This window comes from Capsicum annuum, chromosome 6 (assembly GCF_002878395.1).
Source record: "Capsicum annuum cultivar UCD-10X-F1 chromosome 6, UCD10Xv1.1, whole genome shotgun sequence".
Lineage (NCBI taxonomy): Eukaryota > Viridiplantae > Streptophyta > Magnoliopsida > Solanales > Solanaceae > Capsicum > Capsicum annuum.
The window spans coordinates 212,119,756-212,142,944 of NC_061116.1; the positions used below are offsets into that span (position 1 = coordinate 212,119,756).

General features: G+C 30.6%; 2 protein-coding genes across 3 annotated transcripts; both read right to left on the reverse strand.

The window, feature by feature from the left end:
• LOC107875881 (BTB/POZ and TAZ domain-containing protein 1) lies at window positions 1–4,354 on the reverse strand. 2 transcript variants are annotated; one of them, XM_016722758.2, is made up of 5 exons: window positions 4,033–4,354; window positions 3,609–3,733; window positions 1,686–1,989; window positions 1,013–1,332; window positions 1–299 (listed from the first exon to the last, which is right to left on the reverse strand). In XM_016722758.2, exons 1-5 carry the CDS (start codon window positions 4,150–4,152, stop codon window positions 113–115), a joined length of 1,056 nt encoding a protein of 351 aa, XP_016578244.1. In that variant the 5' UTR covers window positions 4,153–4,354; the 3' UTR covers window positions 1–112. The 2 variants fall into 2 exon arrangements, with proteins under 2 accessions (XP_016578244.1, XP_047269900.1); XM_047413944.1 differs by lacking the exons at window positions 3,609–3,733; window positions 4,033–4,354 and adding an exon at window positions 2,353–3,608.
• Window positions 4,355–12,032: 7,678 nt separating this feature from the next.
• On the reverse strand, window positions 12,033–15,421 carry LOC107875878 (probable pectate lyase 18). Its single transcript, XM_016722752.2, has 5 exons — window positions 15,144–15,421; window positions 14,111–14,469; window positions 13,240–13,621; window positions 12,647–12,785; window positions 12,033–12,545 (listed from the first exon to the last, which is right to left on the reverse strand). Exons 1-5 carry the CDS (start codon window positions 15,257–15,259, stop codon window positions 12,324–12,326), a joined length of 1,218 nt encoding a protein of 405 aa, XP_016578238.1. The 5' UTR covers window positions 15,260–15,421; the 3' UTR covers window positions 12,033–12,323.
• Window positions 15,422–23,189: the final 7,768 nt, after the last annotated feature.

Genomic DNA, 23,189 nt, shown 5'->3' on the forward strand with positions numbered 1-23,189 from the left:
TTGGTTAACAAAATACATATATATAATCAACAAAGAAAAATCTTTACAGTAGGATTTATGTCTGCCTAATTGATACCTTCTCAGGTCTAAAAAGTAAATAATTTTCTAACTGTTAACACTGATTTTTCAATCTAAAGCGTCTCGTTTGATGATGCCTTAGGTTCAATCTTGGTTCCTCTACCCTCTTTCTTTTAGGCAGAGACAAAGAAGATATAGCTCTGGCTGACACCACCTTTCTAACAAGTGATTTCCACAGCTCATCGTCGCCGCCCCTTTTTTCCACTTTCTGTTTGAATTCTCTGTAAAGTAAGTAGAGCTGTTAAGATACTCATGATCAATTAACAACTACGTAGACAAATACTATGAATGATCATGATCAAGTTGGTTCAAGAAATTGACCCTACTGATAGAAAAAGGTAAACAACATTATATGAGATTGATATTTATGTCACCCTATATCGACCTTATCCAATCCAACGTGTTAAGATGTTATTAAGACTCTCTCAAGATATTTTTAGGAACAGGAAAAAATAGAGGCATGCAAACTAGAAATTAATGATCCAAATGAACATGTCATAAAAGATGATGTTGCTTTCTAGGATTTAGTCGAAATGGGACCGTGTGTCAAGTCAACTATCGCTGCTTGGATCATGGATGGTTCATGTTCACATCAAGAACAACCTTAACAATCTGAAGTAATAAATTGTAAGAGGGCAAGAGTCAAGAGATCTTAATTCCTTGTAACATTTCACCTTTGCCACAATTGTTATGTTCGTTAATCAAATAGAGTATATGACATTGTGGAATTGATAACCTTCCTAGGACTGACTATATCACAACTACAAGACAATTACAAAGGCGAACAACAAACTATGTGATAAAGTCATTGCAAAATATCTGTCATTCGCCAATTAGAGACGGTAAGTGTATAAGGATTTAAGAAGAAATATACAAATCAAAGTGGTCTGTACAAGTATAGATGGATAAACTAGTTACTCAGTGGTGGCCATACCTGCATAGAGGAACTCGGCAATCGCCAAGTTGGTCACAAATAGATGCGTGTAACCTTAGGAGCTGCCACATTCGCTTGCATTGGGAACAACCTCCCTTTGCCCTGCTGTTACAAGTAGAGAAATGCCGTATCAGAAGCTGGAGGCCTCGGCATGTATCAAATTTGCTACATGGCAGCTTCTCTTGGCAAGAGTACTCGCTGTCATATGGCCCAACGCTTGTACATCCTTCGCTGCATATGTGCTCCAAACGATCCATCCCTTCGCTTAGCTGTAAATATAAGTTCTGCTCCCGTGTGTGTCTCCTCCTCCTCTTCTTCCTCTAAAATGACGAATTTCCAATGAAAACCACTAATCACATCACTGAATGCATGATAAAAGAAGACATAAACGAATGTCAAGTCAAGATTGGAGTTGCCTGATTCCTCAGATGGTCACTCACTCAACTGACAGATATTTTTACAAAAAAATCACTTTCTTTGTTGGAAAAAAGTTGGAATCAAGAAGAAGGGCGACTTTTTGAAATAATACTTAATAATTGAGTGACCATCAGAGCAATCAAGAAGTCAAGACTGCACAAAACAACTTCTTCCTATAATCGCACAACCAATTGACAAGTTTCAATATTCTATCGACCATGCCATGAGCAAAATTGGGAATGTTGTAGTTACATACCGACTCAGCCTCATCCATGAACTGTAAAATTTCAAGCTCAAGCAGGGGATCATGATGTTGAAGGAACTTCCAACCTTCAGTCTCCTCAACTTTCCTGAAATTGTTCCGCAAAAATTTCATGGACTTAAGATAAAGATGAGGTGTATCACATAGCCTCGCCAGTTGAAGCATGTCTACTACATTTTCAATTGTCAATTGCTCAGCCAACGCTTTGGTGCATCTATGCTTTAGTAAAGGTACCAAGTACACATGAGAAAGTGCTAGCAGATGAATCCCATGTTTCTCCATCTGCTCCTCAGTGCACCTAATTGAAAAAATGATTACATTAGCCATTTTAGACATCCAAATTCTTCATAAATATTCAATTGAAAATTCTTATATACAAATTAAATTCTTGCATATACTAAAAGAAAACTACAAGTAATCATCTGCTGTAGATTCGTGCCACTAGTTACTCCGTCTACTTTTACTTATTCAATATATTAAAAATAGATGTCATTTTTAATATAATATTATTTCCGATTCACTGTCCAACATATAATATTTAGGAATAATATAGTAAAATTATTATTGTGTTTATTGCATCTTAAGGTGTGCTGTGTGGCAAGTCAAACATGAACAAATAAACATGAATAAGTAAACATGAATAAAGGGAGTAATATTTTACCAAACAGATAATGCCTATGATGAATCTCCCTTCCTTCCTTCTTCTTTTTTTTTTTAATATTTTTTTTAAATTTTGTAATGTAACACACTCCAGTAACATTGGAAAACTTGGTCTGACCGGTGCTGGACTATTGAGAAAGGAAAGTATATGATTAAAGAATCTAATGGTAATGAATGAGCCACGTGGAAGATAATTAAGATATGGGGGTCAAATTTAAGCTTTGATGACAAATCACCTACGGCAAAACGTTCAACCCCTTGCTGTCATATTCAGTATATATAAAATTCCAATTAGAGCACGACTAACATGTTTTGAAAATCAACACAAGTTAACGTATGGGAGCCAGGCTTGGTCAAGGATTGGGGTAGGTGAAAAATAATGAACTTGAAACGATAGTAATTTTTCTTTTTTCTTTTTGGGTAATCATAATATTCCAATTAGCTTTCACCCACCTCTCGAAATAAATAGAGTTTATTTGTCTATTTTAACAAAAAAGTCATTTCATGAGTCTTAATTTCCAAAAAAATTAAACAATAATAACAACAACAAATTCAGTAAATTTTCATGAAGTTGGATTTGGGGAGGGTAAGTGCACACAGTTCCAATCACTAACTCAAAGGATGAGATATAGAGGTTGTTTCCAATAAGCTCTCGGCTCAATACAAGAACATTCCACAAATGAAATAATAAAGGAACACGAAACAACATGTATTAACACACCAGATAATAATAACGCAAACAAGACTAGCATCAATTAATACGACAAACGATAACACACTTTAAAACAAGACCAACACTATGACTATTAGCATGGATATATGCCATAACGAAGTCCTCCTGCCACTAGCAAGGACACACTTCTCTCCACTATCCTTCGGTGGTCAGATAAACACCCTTCGTCAGAAATTTTTTTCGCGTATATAGGTTAAATATAGATATTTATGGTTGTATACATGTTGTTGCACACCCTTGACAAATTAGAGAAGCATAGTCAACAACACCCTTGACAAATTAGAGAAGCATAGTCCAGTGGTCAAAAGTGTGCATTTCCGCATCAACAACCTGAGTTCGAACTTTTGCAGGTGCAGCAGTACTCCGCCACTGCTATCCTTCTATCCTAATTCACATCCTCCAAATCTTCCTGTCTAATGTTTTTGATAAACTGAAGGTGCTTCATGAAATTATGTACCAAACACATCGTAAAAGATAAAAGAAAGAAAGAAAACGAACGAAATTGCGTGTATTAAGAAACTCACTTGAAGGAATAGAGAAATTGGACGAACACGGAAACGGCGTTGCAGGGGACGCCAAGAATCCGTATCTTTTTCTCATAGCTCTGTGGCCCAACTAGTATGTTCTCCAGAATCCTCGACGCAGTGCTCTAACATTGTGTTCGTAAAGGTCAGTACTTTACAAAGAAATAAATGTCGAAAAACTATTGACATAGATCACATAATTTGACACATCGGATCACATCTTTGACACATGTCGAGTGAAAAGTTGAAACAGACTTGTAATACTCCCGCTACATCATGATTTTTGAATATTCATTTTTCATATTTAGAACTACTACATGTTAACATAGCTAATGATTCAATTTTTTATTTTTTTTTAAAATGGAGGAAGTTATAATTGAATACAAAATAATTTAACTTCAAAAACAGTAATATCTTCGCATACCAGAACGTTAGAATGTGCCGGAATGCGAAGGCCACCGGAGGTGATGATCTGGACATCAGATTCAGCCATTTCATTTCCACCATGAATTCCATTGGCATCACTAGCAAAGCTATTCGACATTATGGCAAATTTTGTAAGTTAATTACAATATTATTTTGATCAATTTCTGACTAAAACAAAAGTATTTTTTCAGTATGCATGTGTTATTCTTTTAGATTTTTGGTGAAGGCATGTTGTCCGCCGTCCCTGTATATATAGACAAGGTGAGGTACTAACTAACACAAAAAGTAAAAGGGGGCGGCACCGCATGGAACCTCTACCACAAAATAAATAAAATCTACATATAAGTATAAAGTATGATATTCACATTATATTTTGATTTTCACCCGACTAAATTATCTTCATTTTATAATTATGACCTTAATGTGTGTGGAATCCTCCTCATTTTTTGGCTAGATCGAAGTGCTTTTAATTATTTCTCTTTTTTAGGTATGGACTAACCCAATGAGTAAACGGACTATGACATTTAACACAAATAACAACTGTTAATTGTATCTTAATTTTAAACAAAATATGGTCTTAACCAAACTATGCAATGTGACCAATATTTAGATTGTATTTACAATACATATCGATATTTCAAAATATTAAGAAATAGAATTGCATTTCTTTTGGATTTTGTTGCAAATAGACAATACATATATAAGAGGCATTGATAAGATATGTATTATATAACCCTTCCATTTTCCAGTTGATACAATTAATATCCATCTAAGAAAGATGATATCGATCGATCGCCTGAATATATTTTTTTCATTGGTACAACTAATACCTTCAGATACGATAAGTATAGCCACGTTCTATAATTACAATATAAATGGAGTAGCTATTTATGAAATTTCTTGTTTTTAAACGCTTATTTGATTTTTGTGCTCCTCTCATTTCAAATAAAATGAGTATGAAGTATGAGGGTCCAGTTACGTAATTTTTGTGATCCTCTTGTTTTGCTTATGTATTGAAAAGGAATCATATAAAACTAACATGGAAAAAACTATTAATTCAATTTGTGGTTGGTTCCGCCATTCTGGGATATTTATTTTAATATGGATAAACCACCATGTCAATAACAGGTAAGACCAAATCTTGAGGAGGAAAATGAAATGGCCTTACACTAATTACGTGTCATCCTAATCCTTCTCCACAGTTGTTGGCCTTTTCCACATATTTCCATATGAAGTATCAAGTGGTTGTCCACTTGTTAAATGTCGAATTATATAAATTTTAATTTATTTACATATACATTAACATTGTTGTACATGTAATTACTGGTTCATAGGCTTTGCATTTCATATCATTATAAAGATCGTGTACATAATTTAAACTTGTATAAAATGGATAGAAAAGATTAATGCGTCGAATATGATTTTCAACACAGAAGCTATATTTTTTTCCCGAAAATACATAAGCTATATCAATTCTAGTAATAATACGATGTATAGACGTAATAGATTCGGTTTTTTTTTTTTTTGAAATAAGCACTCAGTACTCTCCCGAATTATGGTCAAAGTTGCTTCGACACGCTCTAACTTTATAAGGTTCCTATTACCTCTGAACTCAATTTTAGCTTATTTTTATCACCACCTTTTGTCAACAGGGGCGGAGCTACCCTTTGCCAAGGGGTTCATCCGAACCCCCTTCGGCGAAAAATTATGCTATGTATACATGATTAAAATTATTTTTTTTATGTATATATATTAGATGTTGAACTCCCTTCGGTTAGTTCTTATGTTCACTTATGAACCCCCTTAGTGAATATCCTGTCTCCGCCACTGTTTGTCAACCATTTTGTCTGACGTGACACCTTTGACGTGGACCTCATTTTATCTAATAAAAGTATTACATCAGCTAAAAAAAATGACAAAAATATGCAAAAATTTAGTTGAGGGGTAATAAGACCCGTAAAGTTAGATTGTGTGGTAGCAAATATTTTCTTTACTTTTTTTTTTTAATGTTCTTTAGCTTTTAATTGGACAATGCTAAAAAATATAGCTTGTGGAATACTAGAAATTTTAAATTCATCTCTACTGCTTACCAACCAATGGATTTTATGAGCATGAAGTAGTTCATCTTCATTATCAAGATTTATAATCTGATTAAAAAGCAAAAGATTTCTGGTCTTCACCACAAAAACAGTTCAATGGTTAAAGGTCATTGTCCTGTGTGACTCTCGTGTTCATTTAATATTATAATAAATATTTCCACATGGATTTTTTCTCTCTTTGTGTGCTTTTTATAAATTTCTTATTGGGAGAAAGCATTTCGCAGTTGGTGAAGCAATTCGCAAGTAGGGATGGACATGGTATGGTATATATTAAATTATCATATTAAATCGAAATTTTTGATATCGTGGTTTTGGTATTATGGTATTTGGTATGACATATGGTATACATTTTAAATTTTTTTGGTATATGGTCTGATATTCGGTATTTACAAATGACATACCGAAATATCGAATATCATACCGAAGTACATATAGTTACATAAGTAACTTTTATATATATATATATATATATATATATATATATATATATATATATATACACACACAAATATAATAATATAAAAATGTTTAGACATTGAAACTTTTGCTACTCTATCTTGATTAAAATGTTTTTTTTGTGTAATTGACTAACAAAAAGAATTGTTTGTACTTCTTTTTCAATATCTCTACATGTGTAATGTGTATTTATGAGACAATTAAGACGTGCTTTTGAAAAGTCGATGTAATAATACTCTAGTATACGGGTATATATTGTCGAAGTTGTACAAACTATGGTTACCGATTATCATACCGCAAAATACCGAAACCAAACGTCAAAATACCGAACCATACCGAATTAATATGGTATGATAATGGTATGATGTTTTTAAAAATCGAATAGTGAAATTACCGTACCGAAGTTTCAAATACCGTATCATACCATACCATGCCCACCCCTATTCGCAAGCAGCAGAGATATCCAACTTCGTTTACATATAGTTTTTCGATGGAGTGGACAGAATTTTTTTTAGAAGATCTAAATCATTCTATAATTTGAGAAATATGCTATTAAAAGTCTTCAAAATTCAAATCACTGAAAAGCTTAGGAAAAAAAAAACGAATCAAGAGAATAATAAAATTGCACTCAACAAGATTCATCAGTAAAATTATTATTTTATTGCAATTAATTGAATTATGATTACATCAAAGTCCATCGATTATAATAATTTGTGAGGCCTGGACATGACATTGTGTAGCGGGAACTCTTATAATAAAAAAAGTTGTTGTAAATGATAATCAAAGTCTCTCAAGATATAATGGGTATCTATCAAGATATAATGAATATTTATTAAAATATGGTATATGTGTACGAAGAAAAATTATAAAAAAAAATTTCCCTATAAAAGTTCCCTCAATCCTTCAAGATAAATAAGAAATATTCTCTTCTTTTCTGCTCTTTATTAGTGCATAACAAAAGCAGCATTATCTTAAATTTTATAGGCTCAGGCAACACAAACCATAAACAAAGTCAAAACAACGATAAATAAAATTAAGAGATGCATGAGACTTGTTGATGCAAACTTGCAATTGGTCATATTGACAATTAATGTGTCGGTTACTTTGATAAAAATAGTTCTAGCATATAGGTCAAAATTAACCAACTACCAAACAAAAAAATAATAGGTCAAAGATCATATAGTTTATAATAATAAGAATCGAAGAAAGGAGAGCAAGCAGATATAGAATAATTAATTTCACATATTATTATGAAATTCGTCATCAAGATGAATTGAGAATTCACTTAAGATAATTAAGTCTCAGCTAACCAGGGTGCGGAGTGATCAAGAGAGAACCTTTTGAATATATAATCCAACTTTTTAAGTCTCCTTTATTGTGTTGCATTACTTTTATCTACGCTTATCGATTAGCCAGGACCAAATATTTGATTTGTGATTTGAATGTCAGTTTCAAATTTTACAGTACAATAATAGCATCTAAATGTGTAAATGTCCTAGCAAGAGTAGGATTGGTCAAACCTTCTGAGGTTAAAAACTATTTTTTGTAAGAACAATTTCAATTAGAAAATCCCAGCAAATGTCCCTCTATTTTATTTTATGTTTCACTATTTTATTATTAGGTGGTTTTGGAAAAAAATAATTTATTTTTTAATTTTAAAATAATTTAAGTTTATACTTTTCATTCTCTTAGTGATAAACTTGTATGATGTTGAGTCTCGTATCAGTGGAATAACGATATCGATCTCTTTTATATGATCTTAAGTATAGTACTTGCCTCTCAAATTAAATTTTTGGGGTTGAATTAAATCAAAGATTTATAACATATAATATTCGATCATGACATGTTTAAGACCGCAGCGTCAAGAATTAGAAACCATATTCTATGGGCCAATGTAGATTTGATGAAGGCCTAAAGGTAAGACTAGCCCCTATTTGTTTGGCTTCCTTTATTCGACCCATTCTCATAAAAGCATGATGAAAAACCACTTAGGACCCTACTTATATTATAATATAGTGTAAACAACATAAATCCCCTACCTATTGAAACTAATTACATAAAATTTCCTCTAACTTTCTCTCTTCCCAATTTTATAAATATACTCATACATTCGGCTGCCCATCATACATAGCTCGAATGTATGATAAAACAGTTAATCTTATATTTAAGGTAAGATGATAAAACATAATCTCCTACATTCATGGAAAGAGTAATCAAATGAATCTTTCATTCCCTTAAATAAAGTCATTGATTAACTATAATTATGTTTTGTATGATTAAATAAAATAACTGAAATTTAAATTCAAAAAAACTCTTAAACATCACTGTTAGTTTTTCTCATTTTTAATGACGTTTTTGAAAAAAGAAAAACCGTCTTCGCCTTTCTTCAATTCTCGGAAAAAAATATGAACATCCCCATATTGTTGCGTCATTTCGGAATTTGGGAGTTGAAAATCATTTATCAATTCCATAAAAGTGATGCAATTATTATTTCGGAAAGTTTTAACTTTTTGAAATTAATTGCTACGATCGCGATGGAATTGAATATTGACGAAGTTCGTAAAATAATTGAAGTAAAATACACAACAATTTCACATGTATGAGGGCAACTTATACATTTAAAAAATAAACTGCAGTAATGTATAATGTCATACTACACATCTAAATTTTTCACCTTAAATATGTATGACCTATATATCTTGACAGAAGGTATAATGAAAATTTATACAAAAATAAGATTTTCTAACAGTATAATACCACATAAAGCATAAAATAAAAGTATTTATAATAAATAAAAGAAGGCACAATTGAGGCTCTAGTTGCAATTTTCTTGAATACTTTGACAGACTAAATCTTGAAATATTGGATGTCAATTTGACAAACCATTTCACACTTTTAACTATCTAAATATTCCAACTATTAATATGAAATGGGGAAATAATTGATAGTGTTTAGTATAAAAAAATTACACAAATACACAACTTATGTTTTCAATATTACAAAAAATTCCAACTCCCTAAACATATTACAAAAATCCCAACATATACACAGAATGTTATGTATATATCGGTTATGTTATGTATATTAATTGGAAGAGAGTAAAGTAATTAAAAAAGTAGGAGAGAGTGTAATTACTTCCAAAAGGGTTGTTATTTATGTTATTTATACTTTTTTTTTGGACACTCTATAGAACTTTTTAAAATAAATAGCCCAAGTTTGAAAACTTTTCAAAAAATGACCCGTCGAATATACTATTTCCGCTTTATAGTCATTTCCTAATTTGGGTCATTTTGACCTACGTAGTCCATAATACAATACTGATACAATCTATAGATAATACTGATACAACATTCAACTTGAGAAATTCGGTCCTTTTAAAAATATTTCAATTTTTTTTGCTATAATTTTTTTAACTGATCAAATATTCTGTTTTTTTTTATTGTTTAGAAATAATAATTAAATTATACTAAAATGCTATAATTATTAAAATAGAATATGTATCTATACAAGATACATGTATAGAAATTGTATAGTTCTATCAAATATGTATATGTATAAAATACATATAAAAAATATATAGAAAGTGTATGAAAATTATATAATTGTTGTATAAAACATGTAAAAAAAATGTACAGTTATTGTATAAATTGTGTATCAAAACTGTATAATTTTCGTATAGAATATTTATATGTATACAATTTGTAGAGAAACTGTATAGAAGATGTGTAGAAACGGTATAAAACAAATCAGTAAATTAAAATGGCTAGAAAGTGAAATTTAAATTCCATCGTCATTTTTATGAAAATAGTTTAATTTGAAGTGTCGTTTCTGTCCTTTCCCTTTTTTGGGATGGGGGGATGGGGTCTTTCTAAAACAAAAATACTATTACCTATAAATATAATTTATGTTCCAGAACTTGATCAAATATTTGTATCGTCTTTTCTTTTCTGTAACATTTAAAATTTGAAACGTCCAACAGATACTTTTTTTTTTTTTTTTTTTTAAAAAAAAAGAATGAATTAATCAATGTCTCAAGTAAATTTCATAAAATTAGGTATTATATGCTTAACATGCAGGCCCTCAAACAAAGCAAAATCAGGTAAACGAATTTCAAAGACAAATTATTGTGTCCCTAAAAGTAAAGCAATTGCCTCTCATGATCACTAGTAGTAATTAAAATTCCAATTAGGTCAGTATTTTTTCCTTTTTTGTGAGTCTTCCACATGGTTAAATCATATTATAAGTCCTAGCTAGGGGCTAGGAGTAATATAATTGAATCAAACCACTGTAATTATCTTTGACCATTCTTGCTTCAATTAAGGTAGGGAATTTGGAAAAGGATAAAAGTTTGATGCTCTAATTTGATAGGGGACGTCCAATTACTTCCTCTCCATATTTTTAATTATTTTTAGCTTGAAAAGTACTCCTGTCCTTCCAAAATAGTTGTCACGTTTCATTTTTTGATATTCAATTTGACTAATTTTTTAAGCTAAATTAAATTAATTAAATATTTTAAATTTAAAATTTAGATATTTGAAAGCTATACGAAAATTAAAGTACTATAACTTGCAAGTTTTTTCATATCAATATAATGAAAAAGTATATTTTAAAGTATTGATGAAAGTTCAAATGTGGATTGATACGTAGTTGATATGTTGTCTGATTCAAAAAGGTATGTAAGCTACAGATTTGAAATCAGATACTCTTAACTAACTTGTAGCATTGTTAGAGTACTTTATAGTCTATTAATTTCTAACTAGCTATTATTGTCACTATATGGCATTTTCAACAACCCATCTTATAAGCATTTTAGTATACTCCCATACTTCCAAAATCTTTTATTTTTTCCCAAAAAGAAGAAATTAATCTTTGGGCAATTGAAATTACATTAGTTACAACTGAAACAAGTGCTCCAATGCACGACGGTGGTGTCGTTATGCTTGAATACTACCATGCCTTAAACAACTATGAAGCAAAGCTAATAAGAAACTGTTAGCCACTTATTTTTTGAATTCCCTTTCTTTCAAAGAGTGGAAGTTTAATTATCATTCTGTTTGTTAAGTAGGGGCATCATTTTTAGGTTAACATTGTTTAGATATGATCTCTCTGAGGGAGAGCCGTAGAGGTACTGTACATACACTCTATTCTTTCGGACACCACTTTATGAGATTATAATGAATACTTTGTTGCATGTTTAGTTATGGTGCATAATACAAAGGACAATATGGCCGGCAAATGCAATAATCTTCAAATAACATGCATGCCCATTGACTTGAGTATTGGTAGTTAAAACTGCCCATCACTTTATATGCTTTTGGCTGATAATACTTTGAATCTTTACCTTTGTCTTCATTAATATATCCACTGTAATCATTTTTTTTGTCCTTTAGACCCTTTTTGTTACCCCTTTTGTTGGCCTATATGAATCAATGAGAAAGGGAGATAAAGACATTCACAAGATTCAAATTTATAGCAACATATTTAATTACTTTGTATTACAAAGAAACCAGTTAGAATGGGAGCTTTTTAAGTCCTAGTGGCTGAGAATAGGCATTCAGAGGCTGTATTGAATAATCAAAGTTAAAAAGTCATAAACAGAAAAATACAAAAAAAAATTAAAATTACAATAGAGCATTTCTTGTCCTTTTCCCTTTTTTTTTCTTCAATATAATCCACATCGTCCTTTTTCATAAAATAAATTTTTCTCGTCTTTGTTAAGAAACACTTTAATCAACTAGCAATGATAACTTCTCCGGCAATTTAGGGCTCCGGGGCTGGACACAATGGAGCTTATTAGTGAAGAAGACTTAGCACTTAAACTTGAAGCCCTAGCATAATTTGAAGAGGCTTTAGCTCCTGATTGTACAAAATATGCACCATTTAACATCAAGTCCCCATCACTCCTCCAATTCCATTTCTTCCATTCCCTTTCTGGTGATATTTCATGCTTTGTCACCTATACATACACAAAATTTAATATACGATCTAATAATGCAGTGATTAATTAAGAATAAATTGCTATAATGGTGAATAAATTAATAATAGCAATATGTTCACCTGTTTGCTGAATCTGTAGTTTGGAGCAAGGAATCTATTGCCTTGGCTATTAATGGTGGGATTAGCACTCCCACCAATTGCATACATTTTCCAGTGAGTATAGTCATTGTTCACCACATGGAAGTAACCATGTCTACATCTGCATGCATGTCTCAAATATTAATCCAACAATTTCATCAATTTAATAATTATGTACTAACATTCACCACTTTAATACTAGCTAGTAATCCAGCTAAACTTTTAAAATAAGTTTTTTTTTTTCTTTTTCTAAAAAGTACTTTTGCACCGTAGAAATTTGTATTTAGCTAATCAATTTAAAAGATACTTTGGTCAATATTATGTTCGGTCAAGATTCTAAAGTGTTTCTGCGAAAAATAATTGTTGCATTTCAGGTTCTAATATTACTCAAAAACACCTATATTTACCTATAAGTTTATAAGCCAAACATCTTAATTCTCTATAAACTAGACCAAATTTTGGTGTGTGTGTGTCTATATACACAGTTGGCCTAATTCACATCCATCATTTGATTTATCTGAAATGTTGAATAAACTTGGAGACAAGTATAAAGTAGCTTTTTGTGATTATATTACCTTGGCATTCTTTGAACAAGTCCTTCTCCAAAGTGATTGAAAGCAATGGTTACTTGCATGTTCTTGTCTTTGACATAGGAATCACTATGTCCCAATAACATAACTTTATCATGTTGGGTCATGTAATTGTTAGATATGGTAATTGCTGTGGACCCCATTATAGCATCAATCAAACCATCCTTACAATTAGACAAGGAACAATGGTCTACCCAAATATGACTTCCACCAAATATGGACACTCCATCACCATCTGATATAGTCCTCCACCCATAGTGAGTTGGGGAGCTTCTCACCATAGCATTTCCCCCTTGCTTACAATCATGTATGTGAATTCCATGGATGATAATGTTGGTTACGTACTGTATGGTTATGCATGGTCCACCTGCAAAATCAAATTCATAATTTATAGATCAACCTTTTAGAAAGTCAAAAGTGTATTTTCTTTTTTAAAAAATATTTATTTCAGAAGGTTGAGGCATTTGATCAAGTTTTAAGTAGAAACATAAGCTAAAAAAGTAGTTTATCTCCGGAAGCACCGGTGAAACTTTGTCCAACCATAAATCGTTGTTCTAATATTGGCAAGGATGGAGCCACAATATGTGGTGGTTACGAATTCGGTAGAAATCAATAACTAATTTGACTCAAACCCTTTTTATTCGTTTAAATTTTGACTTTATCTCTCCGCAAAAGTGAAGTGTTTCTCAATTTGCTTAGTCAAATTAAGTACACTAACTGCTATTCTCCACAAAATTTTTTCTCGAAATGCACTTTATAATAAAAGACACTTTAATTTTCAAACAATCAAATTTTGAAAGATTAACCAAACAAAATTTAATATTTATCGAAACTTTAGTGATCCTATTAATTTCACCTGCAATGTGAACATTAGCTCCTCTTCCATCAATAGTCTTGAAAGAGTTCATAATAAGTTCTTGTTTCAATCGAATCACCATATCCCTAGCAAAAATGATCCATAATGGCTCATTTCGAATAACAGCATACCGAAGAGTGCCTGGTTTAGGGTTAACAGCATCATCGTTGCCGGGGTCTGTGACCACGTAAATTTTGCCTTCTCTGCCACCAATTGCATTCTTGCCAAAGCCAATAGCACAATGAGCTAGCCTTTGCCTGTGTTTTGCCCAGTTTGGGTCACAACGCCAGCAATCATCTATAGGATTCCCTGTGCCACAAGACAAATACCCTAAATTTCTCCTTGACACATTTATGCTCCTGTAAATGAAGAATGTTGTAACAAATTGAGAAAATGTCAAATCATGTTACGTTGTGCATAATGTACCATATATCCGTGCACTTTATTATGGATAATCAGTTTGGGTCATTCTATTTTTTGTTATTTTATTGCTTAATGAAGCCAAATCATACTGGACAAATAAAATGTACGAAACAGTATATTTTAACGTCAAGATTATTAGGTTTGATAGAACCCGTAAATTACTATGGTACATCAGCAAGTTTTATTTATCATGTTGAACTCTGCATACATGATTAACTTTGTGGGTATACTCAAAATATATTCCCTTATCTACCAGATAAAGATTGGACTCTTATAAGGCCTATCCCTTAGCTATTATTAGAGACATTTTTCACCCCCCAAAAATAAAATAAAATAAATTAGAATAGACAAATAATAAGCTTAGAATATACTCCATTGTTCCAATTTATATGATAGTTCTTGTCGTCCAGCATGAAAGAAATATTTTCGAAGCTTGACAATCTCAAATATTTTTTATAACTATAAAAGCATGTCAAATCGAAATATAAAAATTATATCAATTCTTTTCTAAACGGCCTTATAAGAAATTACTGCTACATAAAGTGATAAAACTAGACAGAAGGAAGAGTAAACAGTGAGGAGGTGTATATGTATGACAAAAATGTATTACCTATCAACTTGATCAACAACATATTGAGGATCTTGCAAGGAAGAGGAGGCAAAGATGGAAGGAATTAAGAGAAAAGAGGACAAGAAGAGTAAGAGAGAAAGAAAGGAAATAGCCATATGTGAATATTCTCACAATGTGGTAAAGTGTTAGTTATAGTGGGGTTATATTAGTGATTAGAGGATTAAGCAAAAAGAGAGAATATAAAGGAACGTGGGATGGGACAAGGAAGAAAAAAAAGGGAAATGGAGGAGATTATAAAGAGAGAAAAAGCCGCTAATTTGGCTTAATAAATTAAACCAAACGAGGCGGGTATATTACATACTCTTTGTTCCATTTTACTTGGTCAATATTAGTTAAACTAAAATTTTGCCAGAGATTTTTTTCTTTATTTAACTAACTTTAATTCGGAACTCTAGGTTTGATTATTAATTTTTCGGCTATTTTTACTTGTTAAGTGCTTAGTACATTCACAATGAGCAATAAATTAAATTCAATGACAATTTTATTATATTATCTTTTGAATATAAAATAAGTTTGATTATTATTTTCTTTGTTCATTTTTTCACTTGTTCGGTACTTGGTTATTCTTAATAAGCAATAAAAAAATGATAAATTTACTAAATTATTTTGAACATAATATGTTCAACGCTTTGAATAATGACTATAATTAATAATAAAAATAATAATTTATAGATTAAATAGAAAAGTAAAAATGAAAACTTATTGTTTTAATTTGGGATGGTATAAAAAAAATAAAACTCTATTAAATTGATAAAACAAACAACTCAACTATAATTTTTAATACATGAGAAGTGTATTTTTTAACCTTTAAGTTACATAGATTTTCCTTGAGAAGACTATTTCTTGTTGGTAGTTTTAGTTGATGAGTACTCGTTGGAATACAGTTGAGAGTATAGTTTTAAAACATCAAACAACCTTTACTTTTGTGTTTTTTTACACAACTTTGTTATCTATGTTAAATGACAAATTCTACCTTCATAATTGATTATATTTCAAAATGACTTAATAAAATTAATAGCTAGAGCTTTCAATAAAATTAGTAACTAAAAATTAAATTTTAATTTGGAATAATAAAATATACATATACATAAAATAATTAAAAAAGAATTAGTGTGATTCTTTTTTTGTATAATTGTCGTTTTTAGTGTGTTATTTTATTTCATATATTAATATAATTATTTATAATAGTAAAGATTGATTCAAGCTAATAAGATAATACCATTCAAGCTAATAAGATAATACCATGTATTTTTAATATATTATCTTAGATCTTATTATAAAAGCATTATTTAGTACTATGAAAATTTGAGTAGTCTAGTTCAAAGGTCTAAAATTTTTACGTTTAAAAATGATAATTTATCTTTTTCTTTATTATATGTATATAGAGAGAAATTTTTACTCTCTTTTTACTGTCATTCAATATTATCGAAAAGAAAAAAAAATAATAAAATTCATAATTAATTTTTTTTTCAGCCTAAAACAATGACTTTATTAACTTCACCTATGAGAGTCACCTGCATATCCTGTGAGAAGTTAAATTAACATGTTCTAGAAACTAGAAAGTTAAATAATTTTAATGAATTTAAGTTATAATATATATATATCATCAATTAATTATAAGTTATTTTTTCACGTGATATCACCCGATATGTGTATATATATAAGCTTCCGTAAACGTGAGATTTGTAAGCTATACCAGATAAAAGTAATTTGATGTTGTATATATTCTTATATTGATGGTGTATAAACTTAATTTTTTTTTCGAAAACACACTTATAGTGCAAATTATTTAAAGTTAAACTTCTGAATTTATAAAACGTAGAATTTTTTTGTTGAAGAGAATTATTATACATAAAATTCTTCCAGGATTTGATGTTAATTGTATCACATATTTCTCCTACTAGATTTAAACAACTGTATAAGTTTTCCTTCATTGTTAAATTTTTGGTGTAAAATAACTATTGTAGTAGCAATAAGCAAATCGACAAATTAAATCTTTCCCATTATGGTTCAACTTATTTACTTTTCTAGTATTCTTTGTGACGGAATTACTTTATTTCATTTCAATTTTTTTTTAATCATGTTATAGTACTTTTTCATTCACGTCACGCATGTAGAGTTTATAGAATTGTCTAAATTTACCCTTTATAGTGAAGCAACCCAACTATAATTTGCTTTGATAGTTTGGTTTCCTCTTATTTTCATTAGTCTCCAAGTGAAATTGTTATTACTTTATGTAGCATCCTGGCCAAAACAGAATAAAAGAAGTATCTTTTGTTTTCCTCATCTTTTTCCTTTTGAGAGGTTTGGCCAGTGGGGGTGGGGTTATAACTACTTACTGAGTTTTTGAGTATTGGTTTGGTGTGGATGGGTATTAATACTGATCTATATAATTTTTCCATAGGTTATGGACATGGAATTTCATAATGACCATGTTTGATTAACTTAGAAGTTGCGGTGCAAATGAGAGGGTTAGGTTGATTTTGTGCGGGTCAAAATGGAATTAACAGATGAATAGAATATTAGTTTGCCAATAAGTTACTCGAGTTGAAACGAATTGGATTAAGATGGTCAAAATAATAAATCGTAGCACAACTCTTCTAACTCCAACAAGTGTTAATTTCTTTGTTTGTTTTCTTATAATTTATTTTAAAACCAAATAAAACTAACAAAATGTTTTCTTATTTGTGGTTATATATTAAAGGGGGAAACGACATAACCAAGCAAACATGGCTGCTATAATTATGATGCATATAGACATAACATATCAAACAACCAAAAAGTTTTTGTTAAGATGTTTTGACAAATTTTCTTATGAGCAATTTGTTTTTACATATTTAGCCAAACCGATACAACTTTTAAATGAGAAGACTCCGGTTATATCCACATTTCTCCGTCATAAAAACATGGCCCAACTTGTCTAAATTTAGGCGGATTGGTTGACTCATATTTTCATGGACTAATTTTGTTATCATAGTTAAAAGTAGGGAAAAGAGATAATTATACCCTTCAATCTTGCGACCTAGAGATAATACACCTCTTGTTTAAAAAAATGATGCATATATATCCTCGCCGTGATACCTCACACAAGTCATAACACAGACTATTCGTTTTGAGAAATAACACATCATACAAAATTTGAGCTGTCTAGCTAGCGTGGGAGCACAAATTCTGATTCAAATCTCAATCAATAGTCTTTCTCTTGTCTAATCTTCACTTGGTGAAATTAGAGAACACCAACATGTTACTGTCCATTGATTTATTTAGCCCATACCTGTATTCGAACTCCTTCTTAAACAATATTGAATTAAACTAGTCGAATACAACAAAAAATCTATTACATATATTATGACCAAGTATATACTTACCTAGTTATACAATATTTAAAATACAAAATCTAGAAAACTAAAAACCGTCTCCCTCTACTTCATCGATACGAGAAACAAGTTATTATGTGAATGAATCAATAGCTATACATTAGTCAAGATGCAGATCTTGTGCTACTCTACCCGGTTGTAGGGGTGTTCATGGGTTTGGTTAAAAACCAAACCGAACCATAAACCGATTAAAAAAATCGACATTTGGTTTGGTTTAGTTAGGTTCGGTTTTAAATTTTAAAAAACTGATGCTATTTGGTTTGATTATGGTTTTACTTTAAAAAACTGTGAAAATAACCAAACCGAACAGATTAATTTTATATATATATATATATATATATATATATATATATATATATATTATATTTATTTATATATAATTTATAAATAAAATATTTATATTTTATTAAATTTAATCTAAAACTACAATTTTAATCTAGTATAAATAACATAAATACCAACCTTTTAAAAGTAATTACACTCTCTCTCACTTTTTTAATTACTTTACTCTCTCTCCCTCCTAATATACATAATATAGCCGACATATACATAACATTGTGTTTATGTGGAATTTTTGTAATATGTTTAGGGAGTTGGGATTTTTTGTAATATTGAAAACAGAAGTTGTGTATTTGTGTAATTTTTCAAATCTATGTCTAACCCAACCAATACTTTAGACCAATTGTCCAAAGCCCCAAACCCAAACCCAAGTCCAACTCTACCTACTATTACTAATAAGTTAACCCTACGGTCCCTACCTCACTTTTTCTACTCCATCTTTTACAGTATGAGTTACCATGGTCCCTGATTCATGTGCTTAAAAATGGGTCCAAGCTAGTTAAGCTATTCTCAAGTACCTAAAATTTGTGTTCCTCAATATTTGGCTCCAATCATCTTATCATATTTTTGGGCCGTAAACCTCGCCGTAACTACACACACAAGAGAACTTATGCTTGAAAACTCCACCACGCTAGACATTATTGCCAAAAACATCGACCACCACCTTGTCAACATGACAAATTGCCAACACAAAGGTCCCCATTAGAGAGGTTAAGAATAGGGGCGGACCTACGTTCAAAATTATGGTGCTTCGGCACTCGTTAAACCTAATGCATAACAGGTATAACTATATAAGGAATGTATAAAAATTGGTATAAGATGGAAAAAAAACGTCCATGAAATCAAGAAGATAGCTAGGTTGTTTAATTTTCAGGCGGAAGTCGGAACCTTAAAGCAATTTGGATGTCAATATATGTGTTTGGAACTCTCGAGCACCCAAGACGCCTAAATCCTGGGTCCGCCACTGGTTAAGAAGCATATATAATATGTTCGATTCAACTGTAAGTCCGTAACTTGTATATAGGAAATTACTAATACGAATTTTGAATGTATTTGCAAAAATGCGTTGCACCAATGGTAAAAATATGGACGTCGAATCTAACAAATTTAAACTTTGATTAACCTTTAGTCAACGTACAATAGACGCATGGTCATGGTAACAACCTTTAGTAGAGTCAAACTATTTGTATAGTTAAAAAATGAGTTTAAATTTTAGGGGTTTTAATGTATTTGGTTGCTCGATCAAAATTAATTATGATCGCTAGCTAATATACAAAAAGCAGACCTTTAATTATGTATAAAATGTGCATACTTTTTGTATATAACTTAATAGAAGCCCCGCTCGTGAGACATACTTCGTGCAGGAGAGTTCAAACCTCGCTTCACACCCGTGACATGTTGTGTGTTTATATGTTTCCACTGCGCCTCACGTACTATTTGTAGATCATGACCCCACACACTAATCTATATCTATAATCTATAATCTATAATCTATTAAAAGTGTGAAGACACTTAGAAAAATGAATTGAACTTTTTGCCCTTATTAAAAGTCATCGCTTTAGATAAAATTGTCTTTTGGCTATTTTTTTTTTTATTAATTTAATGATATTAAATATTGACTATAGTAACAAATAAAAACCTTTCCAAACAAAAATAAGATACTGGTTTGACAAAAACCTTTTCTGGCTAAAATAGAATCAATCGAAATTTAAGATTACATTTTCTACAAATTATTTTCTTACTTGAATTAAATATCACAATTAAAATACCTTAATACTAAATCTTTGTTACATTCTTCCTCTTTTCATGTTCTTTTTCTTCTTTCACGTCAAATATAAGGAACGATTATTTTGGGTACATGGAAACAAAAGAAAAAGAATATAGAGATTCATGATAGTATTTAGTATGTATAAATAACATAAATAGCAACCTTTTAAAAGTAAGTACACTCTCTCCCACTTTTTTAATTACTTTATTTTCTCTCTCTATTAATATATATAATATATTCGACATATACATAACATTCTGTGTATATATGAGATTTTTGTAATATGTTTAGAGAGTTGGGATTTTTTGAAATATTGAAAATATAAGTTGTGTATTTGTGGAATTTTTAGATTTACTAATACTTGCCTTTCTCGAGTATATTTAATGTTCAGGAAGAAATTACTAATACAAAGGAAAATGTTCAGAAAGAAATTTTATGATATAAGTATATTTATGATATACTTACTAAAAAAATAATTTTTGAATATAGTATTAGTAAGTATTTCAAAATTTTAAAATTTATTTGATAATTTATTTGTGTTATTATAATTCAAGGTTTATTTAATCTAGAGGGAGAATTACCTTAAAAATTAACTTTTAATTGAAGAAGTTTTGTTTTCTTGTAGGGTTTTTATGCACTCTTTTATAATATTGGCTTTTCATGGAATAATGAGGGAATAATGCGGAGACGATAAACGTTTGGTGATATTTCTTGTAATAAGTTAAAAACACTGAGATATTTTTTGTGTATTTTTTATCCTTCACTTTTTTCATAAGTCAGCATAAGAATTTTTAACTTGTTTGTTGAATAGGGGGAAGAGTGATTTATAGTATGTTCTGTCATAATTTATTTTAAACGATCATTTAGATGTATAGAGCAATTGGTGAAAGTTAAGACAGGAAATTAAAAATTTTGAGATACTTTAGGTTATGTTTTTGACCCTTCGTTATTCATAAATCATCATAATAAGTTTGAAGTTGTTTATTGATAGAGGAAAAAAAAAAAGAGTGATTTGTAGTATGAGGATCTCATAATTTATTTTAGACTTGGACAATCATATAGATGTATAGAACGTTGGTGAAATTTTGGGTAGAGAACTAAATTAATTGAGATCAGTTTATATATTTTTTATTCTCACTTTATTTATAGGTCATTATAATAATTTTCAAGTTGTTTGTCGATAGAGAAAAAGGAGTAGTGTGTTGCAGTATGAGAAACCATAATAATTTCGATATGAAACTAAAAAAATCGAGATATTTTAGGTGTGTTCTAAGTTAGTAAGGGAAAGTGGAGGATAAGGACAAAATCGAATAAAATCTCTATCGGTCCTCAAGCAATAAATATTAAGCCCAGATTGGAGAATGACATTCCAACTAAAGTAGTTAATTTCTACAATTTCTTTAAGATTTATTTTTTATTTGATTTGATTTAAATAGAAGAAATTTATTAGATAGTCAATTTTATCCTTTTAAATACACCTACGATCAACTGAATACAAATTTAAATTACAAAAAGATTTTGCTATTCAAATTTTGAAGTGAAAATTTGACTTGCAATCTACAATTCTGTTGTATTTGATTTAAGTAGATTTATGATGCTTCCTTCAGTTGTTTAGAGGATCGTCACCGCATCTAAAGTTGGTTCTCTTAAAAAAAGCCAGACAAAGAAAATCATCTTCAGCCGGTTAAACTACACAACTAGATTTGTGATACATTGTTAATGTATATAAATCCATGTTAATGTTACTTAAAGAAAGGACTAGAGAAAGTGGCGATTAATATGGGATTAGTATGTTTCAAAACAAAGACATTGTGTATAATGAGTATGTTTCAAGTGTTCCCAAGGGTGAAAAGAGTAGCATTATCAATTTAAAAAGTTATTCCCAAATCTCTGGGCACATGTAAACTTTTGAAGTTTGATTAGTAACAACTAACAAGATGATCTTAAAAGATATACCTTGATTGACCCTCTTAGAGTTGCCTTAACTTTGTCGAAATCGGAGTTAATGATCCAATGGATTTCTGAAAGAAGGACAAGGAAAACCAGCTTCTGCAAAGAACTGCAAACAACAAGCAGTTTTGAGAAGTTGAGGGAGCTTGTTGATTGTGTATGTTAGAATAGAGAAAGGTAGGAATCATTAGTTGTGAATGCAGAATTTGAAGTTGGGTTGTGCTTTTAATATGCGTGTCAATTACTTTAACACATACATAGTTCAGATTAGAAGGGGAGCCTTGGCTTGGCTGGTAAAGTTGATGTCATGTAAGCAGGAGGTCACTGGTTCGAGCTCTGGAAATGGTCTCTTGCAGAAATGCAAGATAAAGCTGCATAGAATAGACTCTTGTGATCTGCCCCTTTCCCAGACCCCGTGCGTAGCGGGAGCTTAATGCACCGGCCTGCCCTTTTTTATATATAGTTCAGACTAGACTCTGTTGAAAAGATATATCTTGCCTTGCGTGCTTCAGAAACCTGCCCAAAGTAAGCTGTTTTGCCTCCAGAGAGCAAGTATAATCTATCGAACTGCTCAAATACTTCACTGCTTGG

What these genes read in the sequence shown, in the direction of transcription:
- LOC107875881 (XM_016722758.2), bottom strand. Translation starts at nt 4,152, where the DNA reads ATGTCGAATAGCTTTGCTAGTGATGCCAATGGAATTCATGGTGGAAAT. An exon ending in CGGCACATTCTAACGTTCTG is followed by an intron (nt 3,734 to 4,032) that starts GTATGCGAAGAT and finishes ACACAATGTTAG; the next exon opens with AGCACTGCGTCGAGGATTCT. An exon ending in TGCCGAGTTCCTCTATGCAG is followed by an intron (nt 300 to 1,012) that starts GTATGGCCACCA and finishes CTTACTTTACAG; the next exon opens with AGAATTCAAACAGAAAGTGG.
- LOC107875878 (XM_016722752.2), bottom strand. Translation starts at nt 15,259, where the DNA reads ATGGCTATTTCCTTTCTTTCTCTCTTACTCTTCTTGTCCTCTTTTCTC. An exon ending in GTTGTTGATCAAGTTGATAG is followed by an intron (nt 14,470 to 15,143) that starts GTAATACATTTT and finishes CTTCATTTACAG; the next exon opens with GAGCATAAATGTGTCAAGGA. An exon ending in AGCTAATGTTCACATTGCAG is followed by an intron (nt 13,622 to 14,110) that starts GTGAAATTAATA and finishes TTGATTTTGCAG; the next exon opens with GTGGACCATGCATAACCATA.